This window comes from Talpa occidentalis, unplaced genomic scaffold (assembly GCF_014898055.3).
Source record: "Talpa occidentalis isolate TD23 unplaced genomic scaffold, MPIMG_talOcc4v2.1 talOcc4.13, whole genome shotgun sequence".
Taxonomy (NCBI): Eukaryota; Metazoa; Chordata; class Mammalia; order Eulipotyphla; family Talpidae; genus Talpa; species Talpa occidentalis.
This window is the reverse complement of record NW_023601322.1, coordinates 96472075-96484549: the sequence shown is the minus strand read 5'-3', so window position 1 is coordinate 96484549 and position 12475 is coordinate 96472075. Positions and strand designations below refer to the sequence as shown.

Genomic DNA, 12475 nt, shown 5'->3' with positions numbered 1-12475 from the left:
AGAAGTAAAATGTTAATATTAGTTTCGGTGTTACATCTTAAAGAAGAGTTGTTGCATGTATTTTAAAATTAATGAAAAGAAAGTGCATTTTTTGTTAGGTCACGGTAAGACAAAGTTTTAAAAAATATTTTACTTGTCCTAGATTTTTTTCTTTCAATTTAATCCCTGTGTTTTTGCCCCAACTCTCTTTTTTTAGGTTCATACTTTCAAAAAATGATTTAAAATATATGAAAAGAAACAATTTGCTTTCAAAGAATTCTTGATTTGTTTATCATTTTTGATTAAATTGTTTTCAGGTGCTTTTTCAGATACTTGTCATTTAGATTTTGATATAGAGTAAGAAGTCATAGGCATTAATATAGTTATCTGCTGTCATCTTCGCATGTCCAAAATGAGTCTTATCTTTGCTGAGAAATAAGTAGACTTCTTCTGGTAGGTAATTCAGGTCTGATCAATTTCACCAGCAACATCATTCTTGTTATTTTTAGAAGAATGACATTTGAGTAGCTTAGACATGATGATGATTATTTCCCTGTTTTCAGATCATGTAGCATGGATATGCCAAATCAGTCATTAAGTGAGTATAAACTTAAATAGATCTAACGCCCACTTGGCTCTTCCCTTAGTTGATAAATTCTTACCTGAGTAGAGTTTTCTAACACAGTAGTGAAAAGTGACAAATTTCTCTTTTTATAAATATTTTAGGGAGGGAGAACATTTCACTTTATTTTTTGATGTCTTAACAAAAGACTCCTATTAGGCTTTTTTCATTTTAAGTAAATAAATTCTTTCAGGGGAACTATGACCTTGTGAAATACCCTGTAAGAATAAATTATACACCTGGTTAAACAGTGTCATCTGAGTTTTGGTTCTCTGTCTTCAGTATTATAGAAATGTGGCTATTATTTTTTCTTTACAGCTTGACTGTGTAAGTTAAATTTGTGTCTGCCATAGAATATGCGTTTACTTGACCAAAGATTAATAAGATGCCACATTGAATAAGGAAAAGTAAGTTTTATCTTTGTGCCTTTCATGAACGAATGTTTTTATCTTTTATATTTTTATATATAATTATGGCAAAGGATTCATTGGCACTTCCTTTATGTCGGTGAACTTGAGTCAGTTTGTAAATACTATCCTTTCACTTGTATAGCACAGGGATCTGTTCTCTTCAAAATGGGAAGATTAGATTTTAGGATTATTGAATTGCCCTTATTTGGAACCCAATCAAAATTTCTGTTGTTTGGACAACTAACCATTTGTTGGGCTAACGAAAGCCCTCCAGATTTTAGTGTAGAGAGTGAAAGCGGATCATTGTTTAAATCATGAATTTGATTCAGATCCCAGCCCTGTTGCTTCTTTAGTATGTGGTTGTTTTAAGCAACTTCTGTGTCTCATTTATCTTACTTATAAAGTGTATATAATGATACCACTTACTTCAAGGGAGATTGAAGAGGATAAAAGTCATTCGATATATAAATAAATAAGGCATTTAGAATAGTGAGTGACACAGTGTAATTTGTTTACTATTTATACAATTGATGTTTTTTTTAAAGATTTATTTATTTATACAAGCACTGGGGTACAGGCCAGAGGTGCGAAAGGGTGAGAGAATTCACCAGAGACAGAGCAGGGAGCAGAACAGGCAGAAGGACTGAAAGCACTGCTGAGGGGAGCTGCGGGCAAGACCGGAGAGGTCTGCCGTGCCATGAGGGTATCTCCCTTGCCAGCCGGGAATTGAACTGGCGCTGCAGAGGCTGCGGACAGCCTCACAGTGCTGTTATCAACCTGCTGTGCCACCGGGGAGGCACTGCTATGAATAGATTTAATAGTAATTTTTATGATATTAATAAATACATTTTATAATGATCAAAAATATAAATACTGCATATTGAAAGCATTAATATGCTGGAAGAAAACATGGACTATAGTTTTATAATATTGCAATGGGAAAGGCTTACTAAGCATGATTTGAAAACTTACCATCAAAGAAGAAACACCCAAATGACGGAGAAATATTGGAGAGAGTCACAGCATCACTCAAAGTTAAGTGCTGCAAGCTAGCGTTTGTTACTAACCAGCTTGGCAGTATTAAAATATTACTCAGTGTTGGGAAGATGAGGCTTCTGGAGCATTACTGCTGGAAGATGGGCATTGATTGGCCTTTTTGAAGAGGTATTTGGCAGTAACAGTCAAATCCAAAAAACATAACCCTTTGAACCTCCAGTTTAATTGCTAGGAACTTACACTACAGCTTCATCACAGAAGTTGACACCTCATACATATAAATTCACTTCCGGAAATATTCACCATAAATACTCATTTATAAGAATAAAAGTGATTTACATACGCTAACCCAAAGAATATCTAGGATATATTAAGTTAAAAAAAAAAAAGCAAGTTACAGAACTGTAAAATGATTACCTGTGTTTAAAAACTTTATATGCTAAAATATGCATTACATGTGTACGTAGGTGTGAAAAGGATACATAGGAAACCATTATGCACCTGCCTCTTGGAGACAGGATGTCACTTACCAGAGAGAGAAGGGGGCTTTCTTGTACTTTTCACAGTCTTCATTGTTTGAAAAAATTTGTTTTGCAATGAGTGTTGTTTACTTTTTTTTAGAAAAATATTTATTTATACATGAACTGGGGTACAGGCCAGAGGCGCGGGAGGGCGAGAGAATTCACCAGAATTCACCAGAGACAGAGCGGGGAGCAGAACAGGCAGACGACTGAATACACTGCTGAGGGGAGCAGCGGGCAAGACAGGAGAGGTCTGCTGTGTCATGTGGGTATCTCCACGGCCAGCCGGGAATCGAACCCGTGCTGCAGAGACTGCGAACAGCTTCACGGTGCTGCGCTCAACCCGCTGTGCCGCCGGGAAGGCCCGTATTGTTTACTTTTGTATTTCTTTTTAAAAGATTGTAAAAAGGATTTGAATTTCTCTGCTATAAGCCTTTTAGATTTTCTAGTGCTGCATAACAGTATGGCCCAACCCTTAGCAACTTAAAGCAACAGAGTTATTCTCATCATGAACTTGGGAGCAGCCTAATGGCTGGTTCTGGGGGGTGTCATGAGATTGTAGTCAAGCTGTCCACTGGGCTGTAGTTTTCTGAAGACTGCAGGGTATGAAGGCTCCACCTCCAAGTTTGCTCATGGGATTGTTGGCACGCCTTGGTTTTGCTTTGCTCTTGGTTAGAGACTTCAGTTTCTCACCACATGGGCAGCACCACAGGGCTCTTCATGGCCTGACAGCTTTGTGCTTCCAGATGAACAGTCCAGGAGAACCAGAACCCAGGACTAGGCTGTCTTGGAAGTGAATATCATTACCTCAGTTCTGTGCTGCTGACTGCACAGACTAATCCTGGTACATTGTGGGAGGGCATGAATTCACATGCAATTGCAGATATCATAAGTTGTGCGTATTGGAGGCCATCTTGGGAACTAGCTACTACCTTGGGTCTATAACTATATATTTTGTGACAATTTGGGAGTATAGAGAAGTAAATTGGGATGACGGTTTCTTGGAACTGACGCTTAAAAATTACCTCCTTACCAATCTCCGTAAATGTTTGCTTTTCTCTTTCAGGTCCAGCACAGAATCAAATGCAGCTTCCATCTGGGTATGGATTGCATCCTCAAAACTATATTACTCCCTCAGGACATTACCCTCCAGGACCTGGGAAAATGACCTCATTGCCATTGGAGAGCCAGTGTGGTAATTACTACTCTGGTGTCTATCCAGTACCAACTCAAAATTTGGTAACTCCTAACACAGCGAACCAACAGCCAGGAGCACAGCAGATGTATGGCAGGGGTCCTCCTGCCCCTCATGTTGTGGGATCCACTCCAGGGTCTTTCCAAGGTGCCGCATCATCAGCCTCCCATCTGCATACGAGTGCCTCCCAGCCCTACTCCTCGCTAGCGAATCACTACAGTAGTCCCGCCGTGTACTCTGCCAGCTCTTCTGTTGCTTCTCAGGGATTTCCCTCCACGTGTGGTCACTACACTCTGTCAACTGTTTCTAATCCTTCGTATCCTAGTGTTTCATATCCCTCTCTGCCTGCTGGTGATCCATATGGGCAACAAATGTTTACCTCACAGAACGCTGTGACTGTCAGGCCCGTTAGAGAGCCTTTGTTTCCTGGTCAGAGTGCAGCCGTCACCCACCCATCGCTGCTCCCTCCTCCACCTGTGCCCTCACAGCAGTACCAGCAGCAGCAGAGTCTTTCAGGATATAACACTGTCTCATGGTCAGCTTCAGGCCTTCCCTTGACCCAAGACAATCTCGTCCGAAACCACACTGGCTCCCTGGTGTCAGCCAGCAACAACCCAACAAATACCGGTAAGTTTGATGAAAAGGTCACAGAGCGTGGCTGAAAAGGAGTGCATTTCCAGTTGGGGTTTTATTTGCATGAAGCTTGGAGATGGTATTGCCCAATAGAAAAATTGGAAATTAGCTCATCTTTGCAATTTCTTTCTTTTTTAATTGTTTATTTTGCATCATCGCCCAAACCTTTCCCTTTCATCTCATCACAGTTAGCTGCCCAGCTGCCTGCCTTGTGTCACCTGAGTCTTTGTCGTTATTGACATCTCAGTCAATATTTATTGATTTATTGATACACTGATAGGTGTCTGTAGTGGTTGTCTTTAATGTGAGTTAGATGGCAGGGAAAGTAGGTGGGTCTCTTGGCATGTGTGCTTTGTTCGCCATTCCTTTTTCATACTAGCTCAACTTGGGAAAACGCGTATTCCAGCCAGCACCTTGCTGCAGAACAGATGATGCCAAGTGTAACTACACCGTCTCCTCTAATTTACCTATTAATGACTCACAGAAGATTTATTTCCTACGCATTAAAGCTGATGTTTTCTCATTCTCAGAATGGCAAGTTAGGATAAGATTCGGGAAAGGGGAAGAAACACTTGAAGAACACCCTTGTAGTTAGTCTTTCTGATCTTCCTAAACCAAAATGTGGTTGATTGGTTTAAAAATTATGTGTTAAGGTATGTAGTGTTTCAGTGAGGGGGCTTTCATACTCATTTTCATTCAGCTTGTGAACTTGAGCAGAACAGAATCTACTCTTGAACTGCTCTTGAACTGAATAAAAATTCCTGTAAGGAATGGGCATTGGTAAAGCCGTGGTAGTGTTTTGAATCTTTAGATTGTATGTCAGAGTCTGGATAACCTTATGTCAGGAGTGTTGTAAAGAATTCTTCTTGCCAATTCTTCTTAGTTTTTTCTAATTAGATTAGAATTAGAACTTTAGGATATTTCTCAGCTAGCCCTGTTGAGTTACCTGTGGTCATTAAGTTGGAAGCAGCTGCTTCTGGGTCTCAGTTTCTTCTGACTCTCAGTCTGCCCTTCTCAGAATCAGGGCTTTCTGCTCCCTGGAAATTCTGTTTTCTTTCTCTCTTTCATCTGTCCTTTTGCAGATCAGCTTATAATGTCCCTCTGACTTAAGGATTCTTTGACTTTCATGACAAAAAAGGAATACAGGCAATTCCTATCTTATTTCTGAGATGGGAATGGGACCCTGAATGGAACCAACTTCTGTTAAGATATAGGATCAGAGAAATACGGAACCATTTGGCTAACAAACAGACAAATTCAGCTGAACCTATTATTTTAAAAAATATATTGAATAGCATCTAAGAATAATTATAAAATTACATTTTATTTGAATACCTAGTCATTGGTCCTTTAGGTAGCGAAATGGGCTCTAGTTGCATTGTTTTAGCCCTAGTGTTGGCTGTGAAAACGATGATAAACCACTGTCTTAAAAGTGCAGTGTGAGATGCCTTATCAGCTGTCCCAGCCTGGATGTGTCCTGGGATGTGCCTTCTGTCTGTCATATCCTTCCAGGCCCCAGCAAACGTCAGACAAGGTGTGCAGATATTGTGCAGCCAGTATCCACAGAGTAATGGCAGCCTGGAAGGTTAGGCTTATTTATCTGAGTTTTCAGTGTCTTAAGAGATTTTGGCCCAGAAGTTCATTAACACCATGATAGGTCTGATGATGTTAAAAAGATATTTTTAAACATAGCTTTTAGAGTTAAAAGTTAGTTTGGTAGGAATTTTGGTCCTGCTTAACCTCACCCATCCTCCACCAGAGGCATGCACAATGTTGTTTTATAGAGAGAGTTATAATTTCCTGTTATGAGCAAAGGTAAAATAAGTATATTTTCTCTATTTTCCATACTCCTTCCCTTTTCTCTGTCACCTAATTTTGGGTGATTATCTCTTTCTTAAGTGTTTACTTTGTACTATTAAATATACTTAACACTGTTATTTTAGCCATTTTAATAATTGGCTATTCAGTGATACAGTGCTGGTATAAAACAATATAATTTATTATTTTTCATGATTTTGTGGTCTCTGCTGGTTTTTCCTCAACTTGCTCCTCCTTTGACCTCGTTTAACTGGAGAGCTGGCAGGACTGGAAGATGGGAGGCCTTCACTCATGTGTCTAGCAGTTGGTATCGGTTCACTGGGGCATCAGAGCTTTTCTCTACTTGACTAAACTAACTTCCCTACTTGATATTCTCAGGGCAGGCATTTCAGGAACAGAAAGACAGAAGTTACAAGGCCTCGTAAGATTGGAGGTCAGGGATTCAGATACCATTGCTTCTGCTGGATTCTGTTGATGAAAACCAGTCGTGAGGTCACTCCCATGCAGGCATTAGGGGCGTAGACGCCACCTCTTACTGAGAGGAACGCCAAATATGGCTGTGCCTTGGTCTCCCATGACAATATTTGTCCTTCCTAAAAAGGGTGAAGCAATCAGCAGAGTTAGACTAACTCCACCTTCTTTCCCCGTTCCTCTGTCTTTATATTTTTTTGTACGCTGTTGGCACATTTAACACATTTTGTCATCATATGCTTACATTTGTTTCAGTCTTAAACCTAAGATTCTTTCTCTGTGAATTCACATGTATAGAGAGAGACACACCTGCATCATACATACGTACGCATATGTACCTGTGCCTGTATCTATCTCTGTGTATATATGTTTGACATCTTCACTCACTCCTAGTCTTTTGCCTTAGGTTCCCCCTCAGCTTAATTTAGATATAATTGACATAACACTGTGTAAATTTAAGATTTACGATGTGATGATTTGATACACATGTTTTGCAAAGTGATTTCACAGTAATAGAGTCTGTTGCTTAGCAACAGGGTTATGTTCTGAGAAATGCATCATTAGGCAATTTTATTGCTGTGTGAACATCATGGATTGTACTTACACAAGCCTAGCTGTGCACCCAACCACGCAGCTCGGCTGTGTATCGGGACCAAGTCATATATGCAGTCCTGCAGTGTCTGAAACACTGTAATGCCACACATGATGGCACAGCCCTCATCTTACACAGTGAGTGTGAGAGTGTGTGTGTGTATGTGAGAGTGTGTGTGTAGTGAGAACATTTAAAATCTAATTGCAGCAACTTTCAGGTTCATTATACAGCATTATTAGCTATAGTCGCCATAATAGAATTACATCCCCGGACTTACTCATAACTGAAAGCTTGTGCTTTGACCAACATCTCACTGTTTCTCCCACTCCGTAGCAGCTACCATTCTGCCCTCTTTTCTATGACTGTTATTTTTTAGATTCCATATATAAGTTTAAGTCATGCACCATTTGACTTATCTCAGTACAATACCCTTAAGATTCATCCGTGTTGTTGTAAGCACAAGACTTCCTTTTGTTATGACTGGATAGCATTCCAGTGCACACATCTGTATTTGTCTATGTGTGTTGTAGATGTACACACACAACAATGCCACATTTTATTCACCCATCTGTGTGTGTATGTGTATATGTAAAATCTATCACATTTTCTCCATTCATTTGTTAATGTCCTTAAGTTTGTTGTGATAGGTTTTCCAATGATCTCTTGGCTGGCTGAAGATTATCCTCTAGGTCCGGTAATTTGAGCTATCACAGAATTCATGTGTTTTATTCCAGAAGTTCAACCTAGTGTTACTATTAAGCCTGCCTGCCGTTGGTTATTTGTGAAATACAGCAACTGATTAGTGACAGCCAATGAGAAGTGGCAGTTTATAATATAAAATGAAATTTGAGTTGAAGCTGGAAGTGTCTGGAATTCACAAATGGCAGAAGCAAATAACTTCTGTTCATCTTACCTGAGGTGCCATGCATGGTGCAATAATTACTATCAATGGTAGTGATCATTAGTAAGGATGGTCATCTTTACTATTTTGGGTTCAACTTAACGTAAGAAGGTAAGGACACTTGTGAAACACTTTAGGAAAATAGGCATTAAATATTATTAAAATATTTGGTGAGCTTTCAAAAATCATTTTTTTGGACCACTCATTTTCTAGCTATTGATACACTAGATGAAAGTGATGCTACTGAAGTTTTTACAATAACTTCAAATAAATTATCTTGTTAATATTTTAACTTATATTAAGTTTATTGCTATGGATGAAATGGTTTCTTGTCTTCAGTTGCAGAGTCTTTAGCCTGTCCTGCTATACAAAATGTGCAGCCTCGCAAGTCCAGCCCTGTAGTATCTGCTGTTTTGTCAGGAAACTCATCAACAAGAACACCTCTTGCTGTGAATCACCCACTTGAGCCTGTGGCCTCAGTTACGCAGCCAGCAGAGTTATTACAACAGAAAGGTATTTGTATAATTCCTTACACCAAATATAGCACACACACGCTGACTCAAGTAGCTGACCTTAAAAGTTAAACTGTGATCATAATTTATAGAAAATGTGTAAGAAGTGATTTATAATCTCAGTACAAACTCAGTTTTCTTTTTTCTACATTAACACTCAATCTCTGTGATTCTATTGTATCATAGCTTACATGCCATTTTGATTTTGCTTTTCCACTTATTATATGCAGTTCTTCCTATATCTACATAGTCATTTTCGTGGCTATTCCTTTCTGTGTCAATGTGTTTTAATTTACTAATCCATTATTCTGTTGAACATTTATTTTGTAATTATTACAGGTTATTATAATTTTCTTTTAGGATACAGCACCCAAGATTTCTTATTTAGTGAATCTCCATATCTACTGGTTGATTGCTGTGCTTGTCACTATTAATAATGGCAAGTGATTTTTGACCCAATTTTGGGAATGAGAGATGAAAATGAAATTGTAATCCACACTCTTGCTTCATTGACAGACAGTGCACCTTATTTGTATTGTAATCACACCCCCTACCTTGAATATGAAGAACTCGCTCATGTCCTGAAATTGGGGAAAAGCATGATAAATCCTCAGGTTGATCTTATACTTATGTCTGTTAAATGTTTATGTGGTCAACAGAGGCTTTTCTATCAGTGATCAGTTTATATATTGTATGATGTATCACTTTATATATTATTTCTTACTTGGTTTTATGGGAAGTCCAAGGAGTATCTGTTGATTCCCAGTAAGCCAGTGGGTGTACTGGGAATAGACTAGTTATCACAAGTGTTTGCCTTCAAAGTGAAGGGCTGGTAGGAAAGTTTTACTTATAATCAGTAGACAAAACCTCAGAGTAGGCTGCAACCCTCCCCAAGGAATGGTGTCTTCTCACAGCTTTCCCAGGCATCAGTGAGTGCCTGCCTTCCCTCTCACTCACTTGTTTTCACCTTTATGTTGCCCCTGCTGATTGCTTTGTCATACCTTATTTTCTTCTTGACCATTTCACTTTAAATAACATCTCACCATCCCATCATAGGTATCATTTTGTAAACCACCTTTCCACTAAATAATCACAATTATATTTCATTTTTTTCTTATTGATTAAATTTGAAGAGAGGAGCTATCATTTATTCACTTATGACATGCCAGGTACTTTACGTTTATTATTTCATTTAACCCTGTGATGTGAACATTATGCCTGTTTTACAGATGAGAAAAGTGAGATCACAGTGGCTAGGTAATTTGCCCAAGATTGTAAGTTAATAAAATAGCAGCGTGAAAGATTTTTAACTCAAACCTTTCCGTCTTGTGCTCTTTTCTGTACAGTGAGGCTGAGTTTTTGTTGTTTGCTGTTAACAAACTCTTGATTTACCAAAAATAAGCTCCTTGAATAATTAACAGGGCAGCTAATACTGGAGACATTTTAATTGCAGCTTTCATTGTTCCTTTTTCTTAAGTAGCAGCTAGGTTTCTTAGTTACCTCTTTGTCTCTGCATGGATCTGGGCCACACAACCTAATTGTATGAGTTAGGATACGGTGTTTGTTGAGCAGGTTGTAGTTTGTGTGAAAGGTGCCTCTTACAGGTGTGTGGCTGTGGCCTACCTGGGGCGTGCTCTGTGTCTGATATGACTAAAAGAGTAATACTTAAAAGAAATAAGTCTTTTTCTCCCAGCTTCAAAGATACCCCTGCCTGGTTATTCTCTCTAGTACTTAGCATTTTTTGCTGGTTTTTAGAGGTGAAGTCTCAAATTTTTATGTGCATATCCCCTAAAATTTTTTGGGAAAACTCTGTAACTACTTGAACATTTTTTAGATTAATATATAAAAATTTATATTAAATAGTTGCAATTATGTAATTTTCAACATATATGTTGACTTTTAAAACAGATGTTACATTTTTCTCAGTATCCACTGAAAAGAAACCTGTCATCATCCCTTCAAAAAATACCCAAATCTTGAGCATTCAGAAAATTTGTTTTACCTTTCTTCCATAAAATCATACCCCCTCTACAGAATGTAATAATATATAATATATTCTTAAGGTAAAAACGCTTTTATCTTGCTTTGCCACAATAATATAAAATTGAAATTTCAAATTGTTTTTATTGCTTGTGACCATTAATGTCAAAGTAGTAACCATTTTCCCCTGGATTAAGCTATCAGTACAGCTTTTATTGGTATATAGGCAGTCAGAACAACATAAACATTGTGATTTTTGTTTTTGTTTAAGAAAGTATATTTATGAAAGTATAAATTGGAACTCCATCTTTCAGTGAGATGAATGGGTCTCCCCTACCCCACCATAATTTATGTTCCTGGTTTGCATATGTTTTATTGTTAGAATAAGGTAACCTTAGGAGAAATCTCATTCATAGTTTTAACTTTTCACACATGTAGTTACTGAGAAACTGTTCACATAAAATAGATGGGATGATATTGAGAGGGATTTATTAGAGAATGTCAATCTCTTGTTTGTTTTTTAACCTTTGGAATTACATGTCAGAAATTTTTACTGTTTGTTAGATTTTATTTCAAAGGTTGTAGATAATTGGTAGCATTAGCGTTACTTTGATGTAGCAGTTTGTAATTTTAAATTACCTTTAACTTTTATTATCTCACTTGATCTTCACGGGAAGCAGGCATATCATTTCATCTTCCTTTTAAAGATGAGGCAGTTGGGGTTTAGAGAGCTTGTCTTTCCCAAAGACATAGAAACTGTAGGAGGAATGCCAAGATCCAGTGCAAATCTGCTGCCTCCAAATCCAGTGCTCTTTTCACTGAATCAGCAATCATTTAAAATATGCTCCATTTCATTATGCCTTTGCCAATATAACATCATGTCCCTTTAAATGTACTTTTATACAAAACTTAAAACTGTGATGCAGCTCATTTATTTTGTGAATGATGTTATAACCCAATTGACTAAAGCAACCCTCATTTTCAAGCCAATTGAGAGACAGATTTTATTATTTTTTTCAGAGAGTCTGATTTCATTTTTTAAGCCAAGAAATTGTATTCCTGGAGTTTGAGGGTGTATCATGAACACTGAGAAATAAATTGCAGTATATGCTAAGGCAAATTTCTAAAAGCCATCAAATTTAAATGTCAAGGATATAATGTAATGAATTTATCATTTTTTATATAGTAGATTACAAAATCTAGGCAGTGAATCAGTATGCTATTTCTCATTACTGAATTTGAAATAAAAAAATATAATATGTACCTAATTAATATTACACTACTTTTGGAGTGAGGGTTATCTTGAAAAGTATTGTATTCCTGTGGCAAAATATACGCAGTGTATGTGTTAAACTCTGGTATTTTAGTTTATAAAGTATTTAAATAAGAATCAAGTATAAAAAACAAATTATTAATTTCATCATATATTAAAAATGTTTCTATATATTTTTAAAAAGATTTATTTATACAAGAATTGGGGTACAGACCAGATGTGCGGGAGGGTGAAAAGATTCACCAGAGACAGAGTGGGGAGCAGAACAGGGAGATCTACTTAAATAAACTGCTGAGGGGAGCAGCGGGCAAGACAGGAAAGGTCTGCCGCGCCGTGTGGGTATCTCCGTGGCTGGTGGGGATCGAACCTGCGCTGCAGAGGCTGCAGACAGCTTCACAGTGCTGCGCTCAACCGCCTGCACCACCAGGGAGGCTCTATTTCTATATATTTAATTAAAATGAAGAACTTATGCTAGGTACCAATAGGTTTGTGTGGTAACATTTTTATTTTAAGAGGAGGTAGAAATAATTAAATATTGTATAAAATACAAGGATATGAGAAATGCTTATACT

At 37.7% G+C, this 12475-nt stretch overlaps 1 protein-coding gene across 2 annotated transcripts in view; it reads left to right on the top strand.

Annotated features, from left to right (window-relative positions):
- The window catches only part of SEC24B (SEC24 homolog B, COPII coat complex component), a 76210-nt gene that overhangs the window by 16083 nt on the left and 47652 nt on the right, over positions 1–12475 (top strand). For both annotated transcript variants that reach the window (XM_037509562.1, XM_037509563.2), the window contains exons 2-3: positions 3595–4350; positions 8478–8651. In XM_037509562.1, the coding sequence (XP_037365459.1) occupies positions 3595–4350; positions 8478–8651 (930 nt within the window). The remainder of the gene's footprint in view (positions 1–3594; positions 4351–8477; positions 8652–12475) is intronic.